The sequence below is a fragment of the Meles meles genome, chromosome 1, assembly GCF_922984935.1.
Source record: "Meles meles chromosome 1, mMelMel3.1 paternal haplotype, whole genome shotgun sequence".
Lineage (NCBI taxonomy): Eukaryota > Metazoa > Chordata > Mammalia > Carnivora > Mustelidae > Meles > Meles meles.
The window spans coordinates 186,589,953-186,613,720 of record NC_060066.1 but is presented as its reverse complement, the minus strand read 5'-3'; the positions used below and the strand labels follow the sequence as shown (position 1 = coordinate 186,613,720).

General features: G+C 41.5%; 1 protein-coding gene across 25 annotated transcripts in view; it reads left to right on the top strand.

Annotated features, from left to right (window-relative positions):
- MACF1 (microtubule actin crosslinking factor 1) overlaps positions 1 to 23,768 on the top strand; it is a 353,302-nt gene that overhangs the window by 244,098 nt on the left and 85,436 nt on the right. For 23 of the 25 annotated variants that reach the window (XM_045981912.1, XM_045981910.1, XM_045981909.1 and 20 more), the window contains 13 exons: positions 208 to 726; positions 1,729 to 1,905; positions 2,162 to 2,285; positions 3,105 to 3,313; positions 3,694 to 4,011; positions 7,200 to 7,366; positions 8,836 to 8,992; positions 10,846 to 10,963; positions 15,533 to 15,595; positions 16,250 to 16,491; positions 18,424 to 18,553; positions 19,246 to 19,445; positions 22,762 to 23,257. In XM_045981912.1, coding sequence (XP_045837868.1) covers positions 208 to 726; positions 1,729 to 1,905; positions 2,162 to 2,285; positions 3,105 to 3,313; positions 3,694 to 4,011; positions 7,200 to 7,366; positions 8,836 to 8,992; positions 10,846 to 10,963; positions 15,533 to 15,595; positions 16,250 to 16,491; positions 18,424 to 18,553; positions 19,246 to 19,445; positions 22,762 to 23,257 — 2,920 coding nt within the window. The remainder of the gene's footprint in view (positions 1 to 207; positions 727 to 1,728; positions 1,906 to 2,161; positions 2,286 to 3,104; positions 3,314 to 3,693; positions 4,012 to 7,199; positions 7,367 to 8,835; positions 8,993 to 10,845; positions 10,964 to 15,532; positions 15,596 to 16,249; positions 16,492 to 18,423; positions 18,554 to 19,245; positions 19,446 to 22,761; positions 23,258 to 23,768) is intronic. The other 2 variants (XM_045981945.1, XM_045981904.1) reach the window with 1 other exon arrangement.

Genomic DNA, 23,768 nt, shown 5'->3' with positions numbered 1-23,768 from the left:
CCTACTTGTGATCTCTCTCTGTGTGTCAAATAAATAAATAAAATCTTAAAAAAAAAAAGAAAGTGAGAGATGTTGAGAGATACCAATTTTTGAACAACTGGAAAAGTGGCCTATTGAGATCTCTCTCTACTTCTAACTGTAGACATAACCGAATTTTTTTGGGATCCCTACTGATCATTCTTTGTTTGGGGGGAATTTTTTTGCCAGGCCCGTCACCAAGAATTGCTGTCTCAGCAGCAAAATTTCATCCTGGCCACCCAGTCAGCTCAGGCCTTCCTGGACCAGCATGGCCACAATCTCACACCTGAGGAACGCCAGGTACTACAGGACAAGCTAGGAGAGCTAAAGGGGCAGTATGCGACTTCCCTGGCCCAGTCAGAGGCAGAGCTGAAGCAGGCTCAGACACTACGGGACGAGCTGCAGAAGTTCCTACAGGACCATCAAGAGTTTGAGAACTGGCTGGAGCGGTCCGAGAGAGAGCTGGAGAACATGCACAAGGGAGGCAGCTGCCCCGAAGCCCTTCCCTCCCTGCTAAAGCGGCAGGGGAGCTTCTCAGAGGACGTCATTTCCCACAAAGGAGACTTACGATTTGTGACTATCTCAGGGCAGAAAGTCTTGGACACAGAAAACAGCTTTGAGGAAGGCAGAGAACCATCGGCCACTGGAGCCTTAGTGAAGGGCAAGCTGAAGGATGCAACAGAAAGATACACTGCTCTCCATTCAAAGGTACCACGAGAGTCCTGACAGCCTCTGGGGGGGCAGTCGTGGGAGCCCTCACACAACAGTGGGTAGTTGCTGGGGCTTATGATAAGAACCTTAGGACACAGTGAGTGAGCTGAATTGTATATTGACCACAGGCAGAATGTCTTTATGAGCTCTGCAAAAATGCAAAATGTGGAGGCCCATGGGCTAATGCCTGATCCTAGCAGTATCAGGGGTATGTCACTCTGGTAGGGAAGGTGGAGGTGCTCGCCCTCCTGTACCCTGACCAGCAGATGTGGGCTCCATAGAGACATAGTACAGGGGAAGCTGGAACCACATACACAGTCTGTATTCCTGCACAGAGCATCTAGGGTACATCCTTGCCTTCCTCCCTATCAAAGAACTCCTGTTAGCTCCCAAACTGTAGAATCCATTCAGTTCTTACCTGTCTTCTGCACTTTGCCAACATCTCTAACCTAGCCAAAAGGAGCACTCTGTACCTCCCAGTCCCTTCCTACCTTAGCCTGCAACCTGATGTGTAGTTCTTTGGTGGCTTGCCCTACACCTCACTTAGTCTTCGTGGGTATATAATATAAAGTTGGGATGAATAGTATAGATCAAACAACAAAGGCCCAACTTTCGGAGATGGTTGCTACTCATCTGTTCCTGGAGGCCTCGGTGCTACCCTTCACTATGGTTAGAATGAGATCCTGTAACAAGGCCAGACTTTTCTTTTTCTTTTCTTTTTTTTTAAGATTGTATTTATTTATTTGAGAGAGAGACAGTGAGAGAGAACATGAGAGGGGAGAAGGTCAGAGGGAGAAGCAGGCTCTCCGTGGAGCTGGGAGCCTAATGTGGGACTCAATCCCAGGACTCTGGAATCACGACCTGAGCCGAAGGCAGTTGCTTAACCAACTGAGCCACCCAGGCACCCAAGGCCAGACTTTTCTGTGGACCGTGCCTAGGAACCTGCTGTCTTTAGCCAGACGTTGCATAAGCCTGCCCTCCCTTTTTTCTCTGGCACAGTGTACACGATTGGGCTGTCACCTGAATATGCTCCTAGGACAGTACCAGCAGTTCCAGAGCTGTACCGACAGTCTGCAGGCTTGGATGCAGGCCTGTGAGGCCAGTGTGGAGAAGCTCCTTTCAGATACTGTTGCCTCAGACCCTGGAGTTCTGCAGCAGCAGCTTGCAACTACAAAGGTAGGCTGGGACACAGGCTGTTCTACCAGATGGGTAGAGTACCCCGAAATAAAGCAAATACTCATAAAGGCAGTGGTTGGGATGCCTTGGACCAGATCTGATTCTTAAACACTTAATTCTAACATCTGTGGGTACGAATAAACAAGTATTCTTTGTAGACTATTCATAGTAACACTATGCTAAGTAGCCCTTGGTTCCTAGAACCAGCTTTGATTACTCAGAGGTTTTACTTTTGGCCTTTTTCATGGACAAGCAGCAGTTACAGGAGGAATTAGCTGAGCACCAAGTCCCCGTAGAAAAGCTCCAAAAAGTAGCTCATGACCTCATGGAAATTGAAGGCGAGCCAGCGCCAGACTGCAAGCATGTTCAAGAAACTACAGGTATGAAGCAGCAATAACAAGAACACTCCCTTAACTCTCGTGCATGCCACTGTTTTATAATATGTCACACTGTATTGTACAAGTATGTGTGGTGCTGGCTAGGGGCTGGGGACACAAACAGCAAGAGCTTACTGTCCAGCGAACTTTGTTCTTGTACCATTGAAGGTCTTTGCAATCTGGTTTCAGCACCTTTCCCCAGGCATGCTGCCCTCTAGCCACACCCTGCTTCTTTCCTTTCCCAAGTAAGCTAGTCATTTCTTCATTACTTTACCCCTGAAGTTTTCCCTGTGGTTCAGCTGCTAACACTTATTGCGAGATTAGCATGTGTGATGAAATCTTGCTCAAGCTTCTAGATGTACCTGAGCAGTTACTTCCTTTGTAAAGTCCTGGCCACCACCTCTAACCCCCAAAAGAAATAAAAGATAAGAAAGAATCATTCTTCTTTCTGCCTTCTCTAGTACATTACTCTTACTGTCAGTATAGCACTTGCAGTTTTATTTTTATGGCTAGTTGTGATGTACCCCTTTCTGCCTATGCTGAATGTTTACAGTCTTAAGTTTATAGAAGCCAGGGACTTACCTTAATTATCTTCAGTCCTCAGCATCCAACACAATTTCCGGCACTTGGTAGGAGCTAAATGCTTTAAAGGTAGATGCTTTGTGAATTTGGCTCAGATACAAATGCACTTTAAGCTTATCCCTTCTATTTGTCTTAATGTCTGTTATTATTGTAATTAACATGTGTGATTTATATATGTTGTTTTTAAAAGCACAACATGAAAATAGTCTCTGCTCTCTTCTCATGGCCTTGGTTTTCCAGATTCCATACTCAGCCGTTTTCAAAGCCTTTCGAGTAGCCTGGCTGAGCGCTCTGCTCTGCTGCAGAAGGCGATTGCCCGATCTCAGAGTGTCCAAGAAAGCCTGGAGAGCTTGTTGCAGTCCATCAAGGAAGTTGAACAAAATCTGGAGGAGGAGCAGGTGGCGTCCCTGTCCCTGGGAGTCATCCAGGAAGCCCTGGCCACTAATATGGTGAGACCTAGGCCCAAGAGTTAGCGTCGATGGTGTATTTGCTATGTTCCATGATTACGTCATTTTGAAAAAGTATCAGGAAAAGAATTCATTTCCGAATCCTCTAACAAGACTTAGAGATGATGACTAATCCACGTAAAGATATTTCTACCCAATTTCCAAACCATTTAAGCTTGAGGAAGAGTGGCTCAGCAAAGTCATTAATGGAATGCAATGGGGAACTAAGGGGATAGATGTTTGTATCCCAGAGGCTCAGTCATTTGTAGTCCTGCCTTCCTTGAGCAGGTGAGCCTGGAATTACTAGAAAATTATTGGTTTGTGGCTTGAATATCCTAGGATAAGTGAGCCAGGAGCTGACCAACACATTTTTTTGGTGACAGAAATTGAAGCAGGACATTGCTCGGCAGAAGAGCAGCTTGGAGGCCACCCATGAGATGGTGACGCGATTCATGGAGACAGCAGACAGCACCACAGCTGCCGTGCTGCAGGGCAAACTGGCAGAGGTGAGCCAGTGCTTCGAACAGCTCTGTCTCCGGCAGCAAGAAAAGGAGAGCTCCCTGAAGAAGCTTCTGCCCCAGGCGGAGATGTTTGAACATCTCTCTGATAAGCTGCAGCAATTCATGGAAAACAAAAGCCGGATGCTAGCTTCTGGAAATCAGCCAGATCAAGATATTGCACACTTCTTCCAGCAGATCCAGGTGAGACTATATCTGCCACAGTGGCAGAACAAAGAGAAAAGAAGGGCAAGGAGGGGACCAGCAATCGCAGAGTGCATAGTATGTCAGTCAGTCATAGAAACTCTACCTACATTCTCTTAAAGAATTATCACAACCAGGGGCGTCTGGGTTGCTCAATCAGTTGAGCGTCTGCCTGTGGCTCAGGTCATGATCTGAGGGTCCTGGGATCGAGCCCCGCATTAGGCTTCCTGCTCAGTGGAAAGTCTGCTTCTCCCTCTGCCTCTGCCTGCAGCTCCCCCTGTTTGTGCACATGCTCTCTCACTCTCCCTTTCAAATAAATAAATAAAATATTTTTAAAAATTATCACAACCACCCTGTAAACTAGATACTGTTTGTCCATTTTTAAAAAAACACCCTAGATTTATTTTTCACACATTCTGTATGTTCAACCCAGATCAATGGGGGTATTTAGCTCATCATGGTCACTCAGAAATCAAGTCACTGCTGACTTTATCCTGCCCTGCACCTTCATGACTACCATTGCAGCAGGGAGAGGGCATATCAAATCCATTTTCATTTCATGAGTTAAAGCAGATTTCATACCTGGCTTTCAAGGGAGTGGAGAAATGTGTTCCTACCATATACCTAGTAAGTGCAGTTAGAAATATTTGGCGAAGAGTCTTACCTACGACAGATACAGAGACATGTGCAGGAGTAGGATTGGAGGTCAGAGTGTATGCCTATACTTAATTTGACCAAGGACTGGCCGCCTTGGCTCCAGGTGCCCACATTGCCACCTGTAGGACCTCAGCATTCCTATGTCCCCACATTGGTGCCTTGGGATTATCCAACTAACTTTCTCCATATTAAAGTGGGATCTCATACTTTGGTTTGCTATCCTTTTTGAGTTTTGTTTTGAGTAATTTCAGATGTACAGAAAAGTAGAAGGAATGGCACCAGCATCCTCACCTAGATCCCAGTCTGTCAGAATTTCACCATTTTACATTCCCACCAACAATCCATGAAAGTACCTGTTTCCCCTGCAGCCTCACCAGCAGAACAGCATTTGAGTTCCTGTTAATCTGATTGATACAACATAATATTTCAATGTGGTTTTTATTTTTATTTCTTCTCTGATGAAGTTGAGTATATTTTTATACATTTAAGGGACATTTATTTGCCAACTCTTGGTTCATGGCCTTTACTATTTTTCTGTCCAGAGTTTGTTTTGTTCTTTTCTTCTTTCAATTTATAAGAGTTTTATATTAGGGAGATTGGTTCTTTATGTGTGATATGTTGAAAATCTTTTTTCACAGTTGTCTTTTGTCTCTGCTTATAGGGTTTTTGGCCATGTAAAAGGCTTTTAAATGTTTACATAGTAGATTTTATCACTTTTTAATTGAACATGTATTTTTTAAAGTCTTTTACCACACCCGGGTTTGAAGGAATTCACCCATACTTGCTTGTAGAATTCAAATAATTTCTTTCTTTCATTTACGTTTGAATATTTTAACATTTCAAGTTTATTCTGAGATAGAGTGCACAGTATGAATCTAAGTTCTTTTTCTGAAGGTCTCTCTAGTTGTTCCCAGTATCATTTCTTTGAAAAGTCCATCTTTTTCTCAGTGATTTGAGAAGTCATCTTTAGCAGATACAGAATGTCCTTGTGGACTCAGGTGTGTTTCTGGATTTTCTGTTCTGCTTTGCTGGTCTGTTTGTTCATGAACCATAGCATGCTATTTCTTATTCTAGAGCCTTCATGGTGTGTTTGACAATCTAGGAGGGCTAGTCTCTCTCTCTATCTTTTTCTTTCAGGATTTTCACAGCAGTAACTGTACATTTATTTTTCCATGTGAACTTTAAAATCAACTTTATTAGGGCGCCTGGGTGGCTCAATGGGTTAAAGCCTCTGCCTTCAGCTCAGGTCATGATCCCAAGGTCCTGTGATCGAGCCCCGCATCAGGGTCTCTGCTTGGCAGGGAGCCTGCTTCCCTTCCTCTCTCTGCCTGCCTCTCTGCCTACTTGTGATCTCTGTCTGTCAAATAAATAAATCAAATCTTTAATAAATAAATAAATAAAAATAAAATAAAATCAATGTTTTTAGTCATGGGGGAAAATTGGTATTTTTTTTAAAAATTAGCATTTTTATTTGGATCATGTTAAGTTTATTCACACATGCATGTATGTACACATACATATGCACACACACACATATCTTTATGGATGTCTTTCCATTTATTGAGGTGTGCTTGTGTCTGTCAGATATTTTAAGGTTTTATTCATATTTTATTCATAAGGGTTTTGAATGTTTCTTGTTAGTTTGTTCTTAAAATTGTACCTTTTATGCTGTTATTGTAAATGAAGTTTTCACTCTTGATTTTATATGTTGGTTTTATATCCTGCTACCTTATTGGATTACTTCATTGTTTAATTGTATCTCTTAGGTTTTACAAGTATACTTCCATATAATCTGCAAATATAGTCTTACCTCTTCCAATTTGTATGCCACAGATTATTTTCTCTTACCTAATTGCATTGGCTATTATCTTGAATACAGAGTTAAATAATAGTGGAGCGTATATGTTTGCCCTGTTTTACAGAAGAGATAGGCTATAGAAGCTTAGAGAAATTTAGTAGTTTAAGATCATAAGCTAGAAGTAGCAAAGCTGTGACTGATTTTCAGGAGTCTTTTTGACTCCAGAAACCTCCATTCTTTTCATTCTGTCATGCTGCCTCCCAAACCTTTGAACATTTGTTTAAAGGAGACAATATTCTGGGGCGCCTGGGTGGCTCAGTTGTTGCCTGCCTTCGGCTCAAGTCATGATGCCAGGGTCTTGGGATTGAACCCCGCGTCAGACTCCCTACTCAGTGGGAAGTCTGCTTCTCCCTCTTCTACTCCCTCTGCTTGTGTTCCCTCTCTCACTGTCTCTCTGTATCTGCCAAGTAAATAAATAAAATCTTTTAAAAAATAATAAAGGAGACAATATTCATTTTCAATTCCTAGCCAGTCTCAGGTGGCCTGGAAAAATTCTCCGTATTTATTGCTTTGATCTAGTAGTTGACCCAGTGAGCATGCCTCTTTTCTTGTTTCCTCTTGTCCTACAGATTAGGGGGGACTTGCCTCCGATTTAATATAGATATCTATTTTTTTAGAGTGTATTTATTTATAACAGTCAGGGATTTAGTACATTTTCCTGTTTGCTTAACAGGAGCTCAATTCAGAAATGGAAGATCAACAGGAGAACCTTGAGACTCTTGAGCACCTGGTCACAGAACTGAGCTCCTGTGGCTTTGCACTGGACCTATCCCTGCACCAGGACAGGGTACAGAACCTCAGAAAGGACTTCACAGAGCTACAGAAGACAGTTAAAGAAAGGTGAGTTTTCATATATGTTGGTCAACTGGGGAAGCTCATTTTTTTTTTGCTATTGAATAAAATGATTTTCTCTTCTTCCTTTAGTAGAAAAGATGGCATCAGGAAGTCTGCTACTGAGTCGCAGGAGATTGGAAAGTGCCTCTTTTAGGCAAAGCTATTTAATCTACTTGGTGCTTAGTGGTTTTCTATTACTAAATCATGAATTGCTTCTCAGTAATGGGGCTCAGTTTCCCTCTGTACAGTCAATAGCCCAGATCACCTGGACCTAACAGAATAAATGTGGGACAGCAAGTAGGATTATGACAGAATTTGAAATAAAGAGAAAAATTGGAGGAGACTTTCCAGATGTAATTAATAGTTATATTGGTTCTCTTTCTGCTTGCTTTGACCACATTTAAGTTGTTTTGGAGGAGAGTCTGGATTCTTCTTTTAAAGGAAACATGGGAATATATGATATAGGTGGCTGATTTCAGATTATCTACTGACTGTTGAAATGCCATGATTGCATTAGAAAACCTCACATGGGTTTAGGAGCTTGATAAGACTTCCTCTCTTGGTTTAGCCATATATAATCTTGATTTGGTGAGCGACTGCCTGATGAAAGTGACTGGAGGAAAGCAGTTGCTCAAAACAACACTGTAAGCCCCAGGTTACTTAGTGGAGAAAAGGGGGACTGAGGCCAGGAAAGCTTGTTCTTCCTCTGTGTTCAGGGCCATTTAGCTGTAGGAAGAACCAGGATCTCTGGCTTGAAGTTTGATAGATGTGGCCACTTCCAAAATTTAATTTTGAAATAGAATTCTCCTTTGTCCTTGGCTCATTTTATCCATTTGTATGCTTTTTTTCCTCCCCAAAGATTTTATTTATTTACCTCTATCTCTAGGGAAATAGAGAACGAGCAGAGGGGAGAGAGAGAAGCAGGCTCCCCGCTGCGCAGAGAGCCGCAGAGATGTGGGGCTCTATCCCAGGACTCTGGGATCCTGACCTGAGCTTAACCAACTGAGCCACCGAGGAGCCCCTAGTGTGCTAAATCTAACTTCTCTAAGCCTCCGTTTCACCGTTTTGTTTGCTAACAGGATTAGCATTTGAACTAGGCCTTGAAAGAGTCAACCACCTAAAAAGTGTCGGAGCTGGCCTTGAGATCCAAAGCCTACATTCTTTCCATTGTATCATTGCACCTAAATAGCAGGCTCCTTTTCATTTCTCTCACTTTCACTTTAGCCTGGAGTAAGATTGACGATTCCTCTCCCCAGAAATGTCCAAACAAGGGCAACAGATTCCTTAGTTTGATGTTCTCCTACATTGTATGTGCTGATTTAGCCAAAGCTGCTGTGGAACAGATTATGGGAAAGAACAGGCCCTGTAAGGAAAAGATGCTTAGAGTCCCAGGATGAGTGTAGTTTTAGTTCAACTTGATGTCTTTATGAAGCTTAGTCTGGCAAGTAACAAAATGCCTTCGATGTTGTTGACAGAGAGGAAGATGCGTCATCTTGTCGGGAGCAATTGGATGAATTTCGGAAGCTGGTTAGGACCTTCCAAAAATGGCTGAAGGAAACTGAAGGGAATATTCCACCTGCAGAGACTTTTATGAATACAAAAGAGCTGGAAAAGCAGATTGAACATCTGAAGGTAGGTGAACCAACAGAGGTCCAGGAGCCAGGCTAGACAGCAGTTTGGAAGCTTGTGTGGCCAGGGAAGTGATGTGACAAGTCCAAGTTATCCTTCTGCATCAGAATAGAAATCCTTCCATTTTCTTTATGTGATTCACACCTACCCCTGCCCAAGCACTGAGCACCAAAATGTCTGCTATTTAAAAACCAAAACCAAAAAAGTAATCGGGGAATAAGATCTATTAGGTTTCAGCTGTTTTTCAGATGTCTCTCCTGCTGTGGTGAGTCATAAAAAAGATAGTTGTTAAAGTCCAGTCCTTGAGAAGCTTACACTCTTCCTGTGTGTTTGAGAATTAGAAAGTTATGTATGAGCAAGTGACCAGATGCATGATTAGGAAATTGAGGAAAGAAGAACTAGCTCTACAGCTAAGAAAGGAAAAGTTAGAATCAGATGGTTGGATCGTACCTTCCAGAGTAGGATCAACCTTTCTCCCATCCCCGGCAGAATTCCTTCTTTGATTCAGAGTCATTCAGCCTCTGCTTGCGCCTCTAACATATCTCTTCTTTTTGTTGAAATCAAGCCATATCTACCTCCAGCTACTGCTTGTGCATTCTCCTTATTTGCTTAGTGAAGCAGGATTTATTTTCAGCCAGATGACAGGGAAAGAGTTTGGTTGCTTTCACAGAGGGAGTGCCAGGAGCATTTGCTATGAGGAATCCCCTAGGGCAGAGGCTTCCCAGTTTCTAGGTTCACAGTGTCCTTAGTGCTTCAAGAAATTATTCAGGGTTCCTCAAGGCAAAAGAAAGAACGAAAAAACTAAAAAGTCTCACTTGCTACCTGATTAGGTCTCAGTAACTTCATAGTGGTTCACATGGTGTCCAACAGATGTCACTGTACTTCCCTCAAAAATTTAAAATAACCTGTGAGTTGATGCCTGGTTTGGGAACTGTGGCTCTTTGGAATCTAGAGTGATTAATAAAGTAATTGATAGTTGTGAATTCACAAGGCTCAGTTTGTAGTTAGGCAGCATGAGCATGGCTCTTTCTCTGCTGCTGGGCAACTTAAAGTCAAAAACAAACTAAGTAGATTGTCAGGGAAATTCAGTGTGGAGGAAGGGATTCAAGGCTTCTTCAAGGCACCTTCTGGTGCCCCTGCTTTGGAATCAGTGGAATTCTACTTCTGTGACAGGCGATCCACATCTAGAGACAATATGACCTATTACTCAGATTCCTTTGTTTCCTGATGGTTTTCTATGGTAGTGAGAGCTCCGGCTTTAAGAGCAATATAAAAGTTACCTTGAAAATGCAACGTGTAGCCTATGTGATTCTGTGTATTTCTCTACATCTCAATATCTAGCTCCACATTTTACTCTCCATTTGCCATTTCCTTTCTATTCTTTACATGCATACCATTCCCTTTTACTACCTTATTCTTCACTCAAAGCTGCCCTCCCTCTAGGCAGAGTTAGATTTGTCTCCTCTCATGCTCTCAGAGTTTACTGACTGTCTATATTTCTGTAATAGCATTTATCGCATTATAATTCAATTGATAATCTGACTTCTTAGTTTTAGGAATTGTGCCATAATCCCATTTTGTATCCTCAGTGTTAGGCATGATGCCTAGCCTACAGTAGGGCTTGATAAATAATTGATGAATGAATGAATGAATAAATGGGAAGATCCTGAATATTCCAGGATATCGTTCTTTTACATCATAGCTGGCTAAACCAAGATCTTGCAGTGGCTGAATACACAAGGGTAGTCACTTAATGCTTATCAAAAGTTTAGGGGGTATATGTACAAGAGCAGGTGTCCCTACTGATGAGAAGAATATCCACAAATGTCACTTACATTTAGCTGTTATGTTAACAGGATCTTCTAGATAACTGGGCCAGTAAAGGAAGTTTGGTCGAAGAAATCAGCTGCAAAGGCACTTCCTTAGAAAATCTCATCATGGAGATCACAGCACCTGATTCCCAAGCCAAGACAGGTGAGTATAGGCTTTAAAAATTCAGTACATAAACATCATTCTTCCCTTTGACTGTTGGCCTTTGGTTATGACCCCTTATTTAATAAAAGCCAGAATCAAGGTTGATATGAGAATGAAGGGGAGCGATCCACAAGCAGTCCTTCCCCTCAACCTGATCTGTTCCCTATTTGCTATATAACTTCGCTCCACTTTGCAGAATTCCTTCCTGTGATGGGAAAAAGTTAAGGGACTAGTTGGCTTAAATGAACAGAGAAGGATTAAAATAAGATTTCTATCTCGGCAAGTTTCTTTTTTTTTAAACATGGAAATGGAGGGCTATGTATCATCTTTAAACTAGAGTCAGCCCTGGAGAGTATAAGCAAGATATCTTGCGAGAGACTAGGTAGTTAGGAGTCAGTGTTGGTCTACCAAAGACTGCCACACTTCCTGAAACTGAATACAAAGATTGTGCCCAGATATATGAATAATCTCTGGTTGCAAATTAAGTCTTTCAAACAAAATCCGTATGAGCTTACAGTCACTTTCTGGTTTTTTAATTGGCATCTCATAGGTTTTATTGCCAGACTGTGTTAGTGTACACCTACGAATCACTTCAGTCATAGGGCAAAAGTTTATTTTTTCCTCCTAAGAACAGCCACTTTTCTGTTGAAGTTTGAAGGTCTCTTGGAACTACCCAGAAATGACAACATTTCAGGGAACTGGTGATTCTTATATTACAACACATGAAACCTCTAAGTTCAGGGACTTACTAGAGTGTGACTACATCAGGAGTCAGCAACTTTTTCGGTAAAGGGCCATATAGTAAATATTTAAGGCTGTGAGCCACATGGGCTCTGTCACACTACACATCTGTACTACTGGAGCACAGAAACAGTCATAGACAATATGCAAGTGAACGGGTGTGGCTGTGTTCAAATAAAACTTTATATACAGAAATGGGCAGAGGGCCAGATTTGGGCAGAATAGTTTTTTGACTCCTAGAGTAGATCATTGGTTTTTCAAACATTTTAAAACACTAAAATATTTTTTAAATAATCTCAGATAGAACTCTACTACATAAAACAGATACAAATGATATTTTGTTGGCATAAATTTCCCTTATAAGAAAATTTATAGCACTTTATTATGAAATTCATCAGTAAAAACATTAAGACTATCTTAGGGAATATAAAGTTTTTTTCTTTTTTAAGATTTTACTTGTTTATTTGACACAGAGACAGAGATCACAAGTAGGTAGAGCAGCAGGCAGAGAGAGGAGGAAACAGGCTCCCCACTGAGCAGAGAGCCTGACGAGGGGCTTGATTCCAGGACCCCGAGATCATGACCCAAGCTGAAGGCAGAGGCTTAATCCACTGAGCCACCCAGTGGCCCCAGAATATAAAGTTTTGACAGAGGATTTTTGGGTGATAGCTTTATTGTGAGATTTATTTCTCCATTTTGTTTGGTTGCATTTTATTCAGAAAATACAAGTCGTGCAGATAAGTAGTTGTAAAAGATGAATGTTTTAAAAGTTCACTTTACAGTTCACCTGTGTCAGAAAAGATTGTCAAAGTCTTGGGAATGGACAACAGAGAACTATGGGGTGTCCTTTCAGTGAAGTGTTAGGCATTGTCTAATAGGCTTTGGGAAATTATTTGGTTCTGAGTGTGCATCTTTAACTGTCTATTTACTAAACTGTTCTAGAGTTTTTTTGTTAATGTTTTATTTATTTATTTGACAGAGAAAGAGATCACACATAGGCAGAGAGGCAGGCAGAGAAAGGGCAGAGAGCAGGCTCCCTGCTGAGCAGAAAGCCCGATGCGGGGCTCGATCCCAGGACCCTGAGATCATGACCGGAGCTGAAGGCAGAGACTTAACCCTCTGAGCCACCCAGGCGCCCCTGTTCTAGAGTTTTATAGATAATTGATAGTAATGTAAGTGATATTTGTCCATAGCAATTCAAATAAATTTTGCCCAATGGGAAAGATAATCTGAAGTATTATTGTCTTGTCGGTTGCTTACCAGTTTCCCATTAATTATTCATTTATTAATTTCCTCAAGAGTTTTGGGGTAGAAATTATACATTTAGTACAGGTGAAAGAAGGGGACCGAGGGGGCACAGTAACTAAGATGTCACCCACTATGTGATGCAGCCTAAATTCAAACACAAATATACTTGATTCAAGGTGAAAAAAAAAAGTTCACTTTATAGTCTCAGAATACTCCTCAGTTGAACTGAACTAGAAGCCTGAAAATGATGTAATAAATTCTTGTTTCCAAGTTAAAGCACCAAGAATTTTAATGAAGAATGACATTCTTCTCTTAAACATAGAAAACACCTAAAACTGGCACAGAGGACAAAAGCTTGCCTGTAACCTGACATCATCATGACCTGACGTGTTAAGAATTCTGTTACGAGGGGCGCCTGGGTGGCTCAGTGGGTTAAGCCTCTGCCTTCAGCTCAGGTCATGATCTCAAGGTCCTGGGATCGAGCCCCGTATCGGGCTCTCTGCTGGGCAGGGAGCCTGCTTCCTCCCCTCTCTGGCTGCTGCTCTGCCTACTTGTAATCTCTCTCTCTCTCTCTCTCTCTCTCTGTAAAAAAGAAAAAAAAAAAAAAATTAAAAAAAAAAAAAAAAAGAATTCTGTTACGACATGGTTCTGCCCTGCCTGCTCTGAGTAGACGCACCTTAGACTTTCCTGTCACTTTCTTTAATATATACACACGTGCTGTAGATGCCTTTCTTTGTATGAGCGGACACGTGTAGGTTTGACTCCTGTCAAGTGCTGGCAAAGAGTTACAGCTTTTCCAAGTAGTGACACTCAAAAAGAAGTTTAAATGTAGGTGGGGAGGTACAGGAGCTATTTCATTCTCTCCGCAAAGCAGCATACATTGGTTGTATCTAGTGAGTTAAGATGTGGTGTTCAAAATACTCGAACGTGTGTGTTTTCTTGCCATTTCTAAGTAGTCAGAAATATATTCTGAAGATGAAATCTAAACAAAACATTTACAGAGTCCCTAAAGCACCGCCTTCGCTGCTTTGAAGATCACTAACGTGAGTGCTCTCAAAGTTCTGTTCTACCTCTGAAAAATCATGAATATTACAGTTCTTGACATTTGTGTAGCTCTTTTTGTTTCATAAAGTGCTTTCACATATACTCCCTCATTACCTCTCTCCAGTGACCCCATCAGCGCTGACAGGATAGCTAGTATTATCTTCATATACTAGAGAAGACATTGAGGTCTATCTGCAGACTAAAGCTCACATACCGAGTGAGCAACGGTCTTGGCCAGGACCCTCTTCTCCCAATTACTAGTCCACTTTCTCTTTTGGTCATCCCCCTATTGCAGTGGAATATGATCTTTTTGTTTGATCCATTTTTTCACTGAAAATACAGTAATATTGGGGTGCCCGGGTGACTTGGTCAGTTAAGCGTCCAACTTTTGATCTCAGCTCAGGTTTTAATCTCAGGGTCCTGAGTTCAGGGCCTGCGTTGGGCTTCGCTTTGGGTGTGGAGCCTACTTAAGGGAAAAAAAAGGAAGTACAGTAATATTAGCATTTAAAAGTTTCACAGTTACTATATTTTTTTTTCATTTTTCTGGGAATTCTTAGATTTTTTTTTTTACCATTTTATTTATTTTTTCAGCGTAACAGTATTCATTGTTTTTGCACAACACCCAGTGCTCCATGCAAAACGTGCCCTCCCTATTACCCACCACCTGTTCCCCCAACACGGTTACTTTATTTTAATATATAACCTTAACATAAACTTCTCCAGTGAAATCAATGCACATGAGAGTTTTATTCTCTCCTTGTAATGTAACATTATATCATGACTATTCTTCACATTTCTGTATGATTTCTATAATTACATGATCTGATTTTTATTTAACTTGGGAAACTCCTAAAATACAAGGAATCAGCATGGGGAGAATATAGGTGAAATAGTGGTAATTAGAAACAGAACCAAAGGCCCAAAGTAGAATTTATGGGAGTATTTATGAGCCAGGTTTACTGGCACTTAGAATTTCCGTTTTCTGGTAGTGAAGGAAAGCAGAAAGTCATGGAAGAAAAGACAGAGAATCTGCCTTTTGAAGCAATATAAGGACTCATTTTGGATGTCTTTATTAAAAGACTACTGCTCCTTCTGTCCTTAATTACACTCATTGTTCATTTTTATCAAGTTGAAATACATTGATGTTAAAGTTGAACCTTTTTGGCTTTATTATAAATCCTTGTTCCAATGTGTGGCAGACAGCACAGATTATAAAGACGTAATCATTTTATCAGTACTTGCTTTGCAGCATTGTGGCAGGATCCAAAGATTTTAAGCAGAGATCGAGGAAGGGAATTCGGGTTTCATTTAGAAAGGGTTAGGAATCACACTGCTAAGAAGCCAAAATACCTGAGTGATGCTCTCTTGCCTGGCAGCTAAAATGATTTGTCTCTTTCCATGAGTATGTTGTCTTGTGCTGTGTTAACCTCCTGATACCTGAGCTTAAAAAGTGAGTGCCAGAGAACAAATTCAGTGCCTGTATGTATTCCTAACACGTTTGTCTTGCCCTGTTTGTCTCCCTGTCCTTCTGCTCAGGTTCCATACTGCCCTCTGTAGGAAGCTCTGTAGGCAGTGTAAACGGATACCACACCTGCAAAGGTGAGAATGTCGTTTCACAGTGCTTCTTTGTTGGATGTGTTAGGACAGTGTTCACATTGGCATCTGTGTATGTTTCTGTATATGTGAAAGAACTGCTGCCAGGATGGGTATGAGGGTAAAAATCTGGGGAGAAGCCACTGTGATGCTTCTTTGCTGGGTCACTAAAGGCTAAATGGGTTGGCAGCCACTTAGATACGGTACTAGGAAATAAATTGGACCACCAGATAAGACCAGTGAGGAAAGACCTTGAAGAAAATATATGTGAATCTTTGAGTCCTAAAGAAAGCCACATTCGAGGTAGTCTAGTCTAACCCTCAGCCTCCCGGCTCCATGATTTCTCTGTTATTTGGAGAAGGGGGGTTGCAGAAGAGTGCCCCAAATCCTTCACTCCCTTCCCTTCTGCAGTTCCCAAGTGTATTTAGCATTTTATTTGTACATCTGAGTACCTAATGTCAAAATCTGAAAGCAGATTAATGAAAGCTCTTTTGCTTTGTATATATAAACAAGAACTTTTATGTGATTTAGCAGGAACAGAATCTCTAGTTCACTAGGAGTAGGAGAGACTTTTAATCCTGTTGAGTAATTTAGCATGAGGAGCCCATGGGGAGGCTTAGAGAGCTATTCCCAATCTGATTTTTGTTTCTGTGATACTAGATCTGACGGAGATCCAGTGTGACATGTCAGATGTAAACTTGAAATACGAGAAACTGGGGGGAGTGCTTCGGGAACGCCAGGAAGGCCTTCAGGCTGTCCTCAGCCGAATGCAGGAAGTTCAGAAGGAAGCTGGCTCAGTGCTGCAGTGGCTGGAATCAAAAGAGGAAGTCCTGAAAGCCATGGATACCTCTTCATCTCCAACCAAGCCAGAAACAGTGAGAGCCCAAGCGGACTCTAACAAGGTACTGTGTTCACATTAGCTGCATCCCAAATGCTAATCGGAAGGCACTGTCATACCAGTGTTCCTGCCCGAGCCAGGGACCTGAACGTGGGACACGGCCACCCACCCAGGCCACAAAGAGCCCTTTCAAAGGATTGATATGCCTAAACTCTCCTAGAAAATTTTCTTACCTATGAAATGAGAAATTATTATAAATAATATTCAGAAACGAAACCAGGCACACCTGATTGGCTCCGTCAGAAGAGCATGTGACTCTTGATCTCAGGGTCGTGAGTTTGAGCCCCACATTGAATGTAGACATTACCTAAATAAAACTTAAAAAAAGAAAAAAACAGATCTGTTTACAGAAAGAGAATATCCCTCCTCTGAAGTATCAGCTCACTGAGAATGGGATCTTGTTTCCCTATGATGCTGTAAGCCAAACCGTTCTCATCAAAGCCCCTTCCCAGCTCTTGGGGAGATTTAAGTGTAGCTGTAATTACAGTTCTTTCTTAAGGTTGACATGTAGGGGCGCCTGGGTGGCTCAGTGGGTTAAAGCCTCTGCCTTCGACTCAGGTCATGATCCCAGGGTCCTGGGATCGAGCCCCACATCGGGCTCTCTGCTCCGCGGGGAGCCTGCTTCCTCCTCTCTCTCTGCCTGCCTCTCTGCCTAGTTGTGATTTCTCTCTGTCAAATAAATAAAAAATATTAAAAAAAAAAAAGGTTGACATGTAGGACTAGGAAAACTATCGGGAGAAATAAAACCATATAGAAAGTCCTATCAGAAAAAGGTGTTTTGTGGGTTTTTTTTTTACATTTTTTATTTATTTTTTATTTTTTATAAACATATAATGTATTTTTATCCCCAGGGGTACAGGTCTGTGAATCGCCAGGTTTACACACTTCACAGCACTCACCATAGCACATACCCTCCCCAATGTCCATAACCCCATTCCCCCTCTTCCAACCCTCCCTCCCCCCAGCAACCCTCAGTTTGTTTTGTGAGATTAAGAGTCACTTATGGTTTGTCTCCCTCCCGATCCCATCTTGTTTCATTTATTCTTCTCCTACCCCCCTAACCCCCCATGTTGCATCTCCACTTCCTCATATCAGGGAGATCATATGATAGTTGTCTTTCTCCGACTGACTTATTTCACTAAGCATGATACCCTCTAGTTCCATCCACCTCGTCACAAATGGCAAGATTTCATTTCTTTTGATGGCTGCATAGTATTCCATTGTGTTTATATACCACATCTTCTTTGTGCATTCATCTGTTGATGGACATCTAGGTTCTTTCCATAGTTTGGCTATTGTAGACATTGCTGCTATAAACATTCGGGTGCACTTGCCCCTTCGGATCACTACGTTTGTATCTATAGGGTAAATACGCAGTATTGCAATTGCTGGGTCATAGGGTAGTTCTATTTTCAATATTTTGAGGAACCTCCATGCTGTTTTCCAGAGTGGTTGCACCAGCTTGCATTTCCACCAACAGTGTAGGAGGGTTCCCCTTTATCCACATCCTCGCCAGCGTCTGTCATTTCCTGACTTGTTAATTTTATTTTTTTTTTCTGACTTGTTAATTTTAGCCACAGAAAAAGGTTTTTGCCAAAATTTTTTATATTCTAACTGGACATAGCATGCCATCTTCTCTAGCTACATAAATGTCCTTGACGTCACCATCATCGTCATCATCATATGGGATTAATAATACCTTTTTACTGGATTCTACCGATATGTTGTACATAAAAGAAATTTAGATCTTGTCTAATTTTCAATTTAAAGTAAAAATTGAAGCAGAATTGTTAAGTGTCTTAAAATCATGAAATAAGTCGCTGATAGAATCAGAAGTGGAGCCTTTAATTGTGGCCCAGTCTTCCAGTACTCTCCTCCACACACATAACTTTCCCATGCAGAAGTCTCATGGCATCCCTGATGTTTTCTCTCCTAGGCCTTCCTGGCTGAATTGGAACAGAATTCTCCCAAAATCCAAAAAGTAAAGGAATCCCTGGCTGAATTACTGATGGCATATCCCAACTCACAAGAAGCAGAAAACTGGAAGGAAATGCAAGAGGAACTCAGTAAGTATTCAGAGGGATGTTGCAAATTCACTAAATTGCTTCTCTTTGAAGCAAATATAGAATTTCAGCACATCATATAAAGCAGGACTTATTTTTAGTTAATTTTCATAAGCAATCAAGAGGCCCAAATAGGGCTAGGGAGTAAGTGAGTGAGTCTGATTAGGAAAAATAAATCTAGAGGTTCCACTCAACAGTCTCTGAAGTTTGGCTTTCTTGGGCAAGTCAATCTGGTAGTCTGCTGTGATAAGGAGAGCATTGGTGATGAAAATGAAAAATGGGAAATAATCTATTTACTGGAATTATTCTGTGTTCATACTGAACTATATATAAATAATATTGATGAATGTTTATTGGCATAGAAAATCACTGGCATGAAAGGTGTCTATGATATAGTAAGAGTTAAATAACAGGCCATAAAATAATATAGTATAAGATAGACTTGCGTCTGTGTGTGTGTGTGTGTGTGTGTGTGTGTGTGTGTGCACGCTGTGTAGTTTCATATAACCACTACCACAATCAAGTACAGAACTGTGTTATTTTAGTTAAAATTAAATGAAGGTTATTTTTAACTTAAAAATTTTTAACTAATGCTGCAGGGGTCATTTCCTGTAGTTTATTAGGAACATAACTTAGGGATCAGGCCAGTGGCTGGTGAGACTAATGGAATACATTCTCTCATTTCCCCTCTACAGATTCCCGGTGGGAAAGGGCCACCGAAGTGACCATGGCCCGGCAAAGGCAGCTGGAGGAATCTGCAAGTCATCTGGCCAGCTTCCAGGCTGCAGAATCCCAGCTCCGGCCCTGGCTAATGGAGAAGGAACTGATGATGGGGGTGCTGGGGCCCCTATCTATTGACCCCAACATGCTAACTGCACAAAAGCAGCAGGTCCAGGTGAGCCACAAAGCTTACTGCATTAAGCAAAGAAGTTAGGAGTCACATGAACCTGGTTTTGAATGCTGTTCTCAGCAAGTAGGTTTCAAATGAGCCTAGACAAGTCACTTAACCTTCCAGAGTTCTTTTCCTTGGTTTAAATGAGATGTTTATAAGGACTTAATCACAGTGCCTGTCAAATAGTAAATAGTCAATAATTGTATTATTAATATCATTAACAGAGGCAGTAAGATGAGTGGGTGTGAGAATAGAGGATTTCTGATTACTTTGTAGAATTGTATTTTACTTTTAATCCCCAATGGTAGTGATCATTTTACTTAATATAATGTCTTATATCCGTGGCTTCACTTAAAAGATTTTCTGTTGCTCAAACCTCAAAAAAAAAGTTGATTTAAGTGTCCACCATCATAGAAATTTAGGTTGGTCAAATGATGTCATTTCTAATGAATTCCTGCTAAGAGCTGTTTTTTCTTCCTGTTCCTCCTCTTCTTCTTTTTTTGGGTAAGCACCAGAGAATCTTCTCATTCTACATCCTCTTCCAGACTCTTCCAAACTTGTTCCATTCCTTCTCACCATCCACCAGGTTCCCTAAATCAAGACCTAAGAGTAGTTTTTGAAGGAAACCTTTCTTTTAGCCCCTGCATCCAATTAATTATCAAGTCCTCTTTAGTTCACTTATAAATATTTTTCTATTCCAGTGGTTTTCAGACTCTTTGGTTTCAAAACACTTTTACACTCTTAAAAATTACTGAAGACCCTAGGGGCACCTGGGTAGCTCAGTCAGGTAAGCATCTGACTCATGATTTTGACTCAGAGTCATGAAATTGAGCCCCCCATTGGGCTTTGTGCTTAGCACAGAACTGCTTGAGATTCTGTCTCTCCCTCCCCCTCTGTCCCTCTTTCTGCCCTCTCTCTCTAAAAGAAATAAAATCTTTTTCAAAAAAATTATTGAGGACCCTAAAGAGCTATTGTTTAGCTATTGATATCTATTAATATTTACTGTATTAAAACACTAAAGGGGCACTTGGGTGGTTTAGTTGGCTAAGTATCTAACTTTTTTTTTTTTTAAGATTTTTTTTTTTTCATTTCTTTATTTGACAGAGAGAGAGATCACAAGTAGGCAGAGAGGCAGGCAGAGAGAGAGGAGGAAGCAGGCTCCCCGCAGAGCAGAGAGCCCGATGCGGGGCTCGATCCCAGGACCCTGAGATCATGACCTGAGCCGAAGGCAGTGGCTTAATCCACTGAGCCACCCAGGTGCCCCAGTATCTGACTCTTGATCTCAACTCAGGTGTTGATCTCAGGGTCGTGAGTTCAAGCCCCATGCTGAGTGTGGAGCCTACTTAAAAATAAAAACAAAGAAAAACACTGAGCAATTTAAAAATATGTATTTACTGGGACGCCTGGGTGACTCAGTTGGTTGGACCACTGCCTTTGGCTCAGGTCATGATCCCAGGGTCCTGGGATCGAGTCCTGCATCGGACTTCTTGCTCTGCAAGGAGCCTGCTTCTCTCATTGCATCTGCCTGCCTCTCTGCCTGCTTGTCTGTACTCTCTCTCTCACTGACAAATAAATGAATAAATAAAATATTTTAAAAATATGTATTTATTAATTTTAAAATAACATTGGTAAAATTTAACATTTTCCAAACATAAAAACTTCAGTAAGAGTGGTATTGTTTTATGGCTTTGCAAATCTCTTTGATGTCTGACTTAATAGAATATTCTCATACATTTTCTTATCTACTTCTGCACTCAATCTTTTGCAATACCAGATGTCATGTAGCCTCTGGAAAACTCCACTGAACATTCATGAGAGAAAAATTATAAAAGGCAAATAATATCTTAGTATTGTTATGAAAATATTTTGACCTCACGGACCCTCTGGAAGGGCCTGGAGACTCCTGAGGCCCCCTAGAGCATAATTGGAGAACTACTGTTCTAATTCTCCATTCTGAGTGCTCCTCTCTTAGGGAGGTTTGATCTCAGGCCTATACCATTGCAAGAGCCTCCTAAAGTTTCTTTGTCAAGTGCATTCTCCACACAGTTACCAAATTATCTCCTGAACTCACACATCTGAATACATGAAAATGCTTTGCTGGCTCTCTGCTGCCGATTGAACAAAGTCCAAGTACCTGCTCAGTGTCATATATGAGGCTTTCCACAATCTGGTCCCAGTTTGTCTTGCCAGCCTCATTTCCCACTATTCCCACTATTCCCACTATTTCTCCCATATAGCCAGGTTTCAGCTCACACCAGGTAACTCATCTTTTCCTTGAACACACCATACTCACACCGCTCTGTGCCTTTGCTACCCTGAGGCCCTCCACCTGTAATGCCGCTCCTCTGTCTGACTGTCTGCTCACTGGGAGAACTCCTTTCTTGTGTCCTCTGTGAAGGCTTTCCTGACTTCCGTCACCCACTTTTGTCATCTTCCACAGAATAATCAGCCTTACTTCTTGCTTTCACACTGCCACGTTCGCATCAGTGTTTATCGTTCTTACTTTTTCTTACATTCTGTTTTAGTTCATCATTTACACATCTGTTATTCCTTAAAGTTGTGTCTTACTTATATACGGTGTGAGTGATGAATACTTTCCATAAATTGTCTGATTTAATCCTTAAAACAGCCAAAATAAGTACTTTCTATGCTCATTTTATAGATGAGGAAGCTGAGATTTGGAAAAGTTCAAGAACTGACCTAAGGTTATATATACAGTTCACGAGTGATAGAGTCAGGATTTGAAACCAGCAGTCTGACTCCAGAGCCTGTAGTTTGACCCCTAACTACTTTGCTGAGTGAAACAATGGATAGCAAAGTGTAAAAAGACATGCTACTTGCTTTAAAGACTTATCTAATCATGCTGTGCTGTAATGTATAGATTGTATGTGCTGTTGGAATTCCAAGAAAGAAACTTTGAAAAATCAGAGGTATAGAGGGTTGAAATGGCAAGCCCAGCCCTGGCCCAGGCCTCCAGACTTGCAATTCAGAGGCCTGGGTTTTGTCTGGCAAAGCTGATGAGGGCCAATCCAGAAAACAAGGCCAACCGTAGTAACTAATGTTGAAACAGAGTAGGACAAATAAGGAAAAGAAATAGAATAGGCACAATCAATGACCCTTTCAAAACAAGTTTTTTATTAAGCAGTTGTTAGAAGCGATATTACATTTTCCTAGCAGCCTGGTCCTTGGAGTTTTCTGGTTTATTTTCGAAATGAGTTGGCCCTACCTAGTTGGCACAATCTAAAATCAGTTTTTGTTTTGACACTCTTTTTAGATCTGTCTTTTTTCTTTAAACATCTTGATGTCAATTCTATTGCAGTTTATGCTGAAGGAATTCGAAGCACGCAGGCAACAGCATGAGCAGCTGAATGAGGCAGCTCACGGCATCCTAACAGGCCCTGGAGATGTCTCTCCATCCACCAGCCAGGTACAGAAAGAACTCCAGAGCATCAACCACAAGTGGATTGAGCTGACTGACAAACTCAATTCCCGTTCCAGCCAAATTGATCAAGCTATTGTCAAAAGCACCCAGTACCAGGAACTGCTTCAGGACCTATCAGAGAAGGTCAAGGCAGTGGGACAGCGACTAAGTGGCCAGGCGGCCATTAGCACCCAACCTGAGGCCGTGAAGCAGCAACTAGAGGAGACCAGTGAGATTCGATCTGATGTGGAGCAATTGGACCATGAGATTAAGGAGGCACAGACACTTTGCGATGAGCTCTCAGTACTCATTGGGGAGCAGTACCTTAAGGATGAGCTGAAGAAGCGTTTGGAGACCATTGCCCTGCCTCTCCAAGGTTTAGAAGACCTTGCAGGTAAGTTAGGGTAAGGCACATACTGCTGACGTTAGCAGCAAGCCAAAAGATTGGCTTTGTGATAGTTGCAAGAATCTAGGGTGACCTGTAAGTAGCTTTTGGATTCAGACTAGTGTTACCCTAACCCTTTGTCCAGCTATGGTGAGAACTGCTGTGGTTATCATACACTGACTGGGCACTAACAATATGTGAAGCTTTATGGAGCAGTTCCAGCGTTAAGAGCACTAACATCAATTTTGCCTGCAGGTCGAGATTCATGCTCGTAGGTGTATTCGCAGGTGGAGTTACACGCACACACACAGAATCAGATGCATACGATGGCATTGCACAAGAAGAATTTTGTCATCAGTTTGTTGTCTTTCTCTGGAAACATTTATGGCTTTTTACCCACTTAGAAGTAAAAGTTTACTTCTGTTACTCAGATCACCTTATTAGGTTGGTGTGAGGATTAAATAAGTCTAGTATATGAAGGAGACCAGCTCTGTGCTGCTTTTATGGTAGAGCCTCAGTT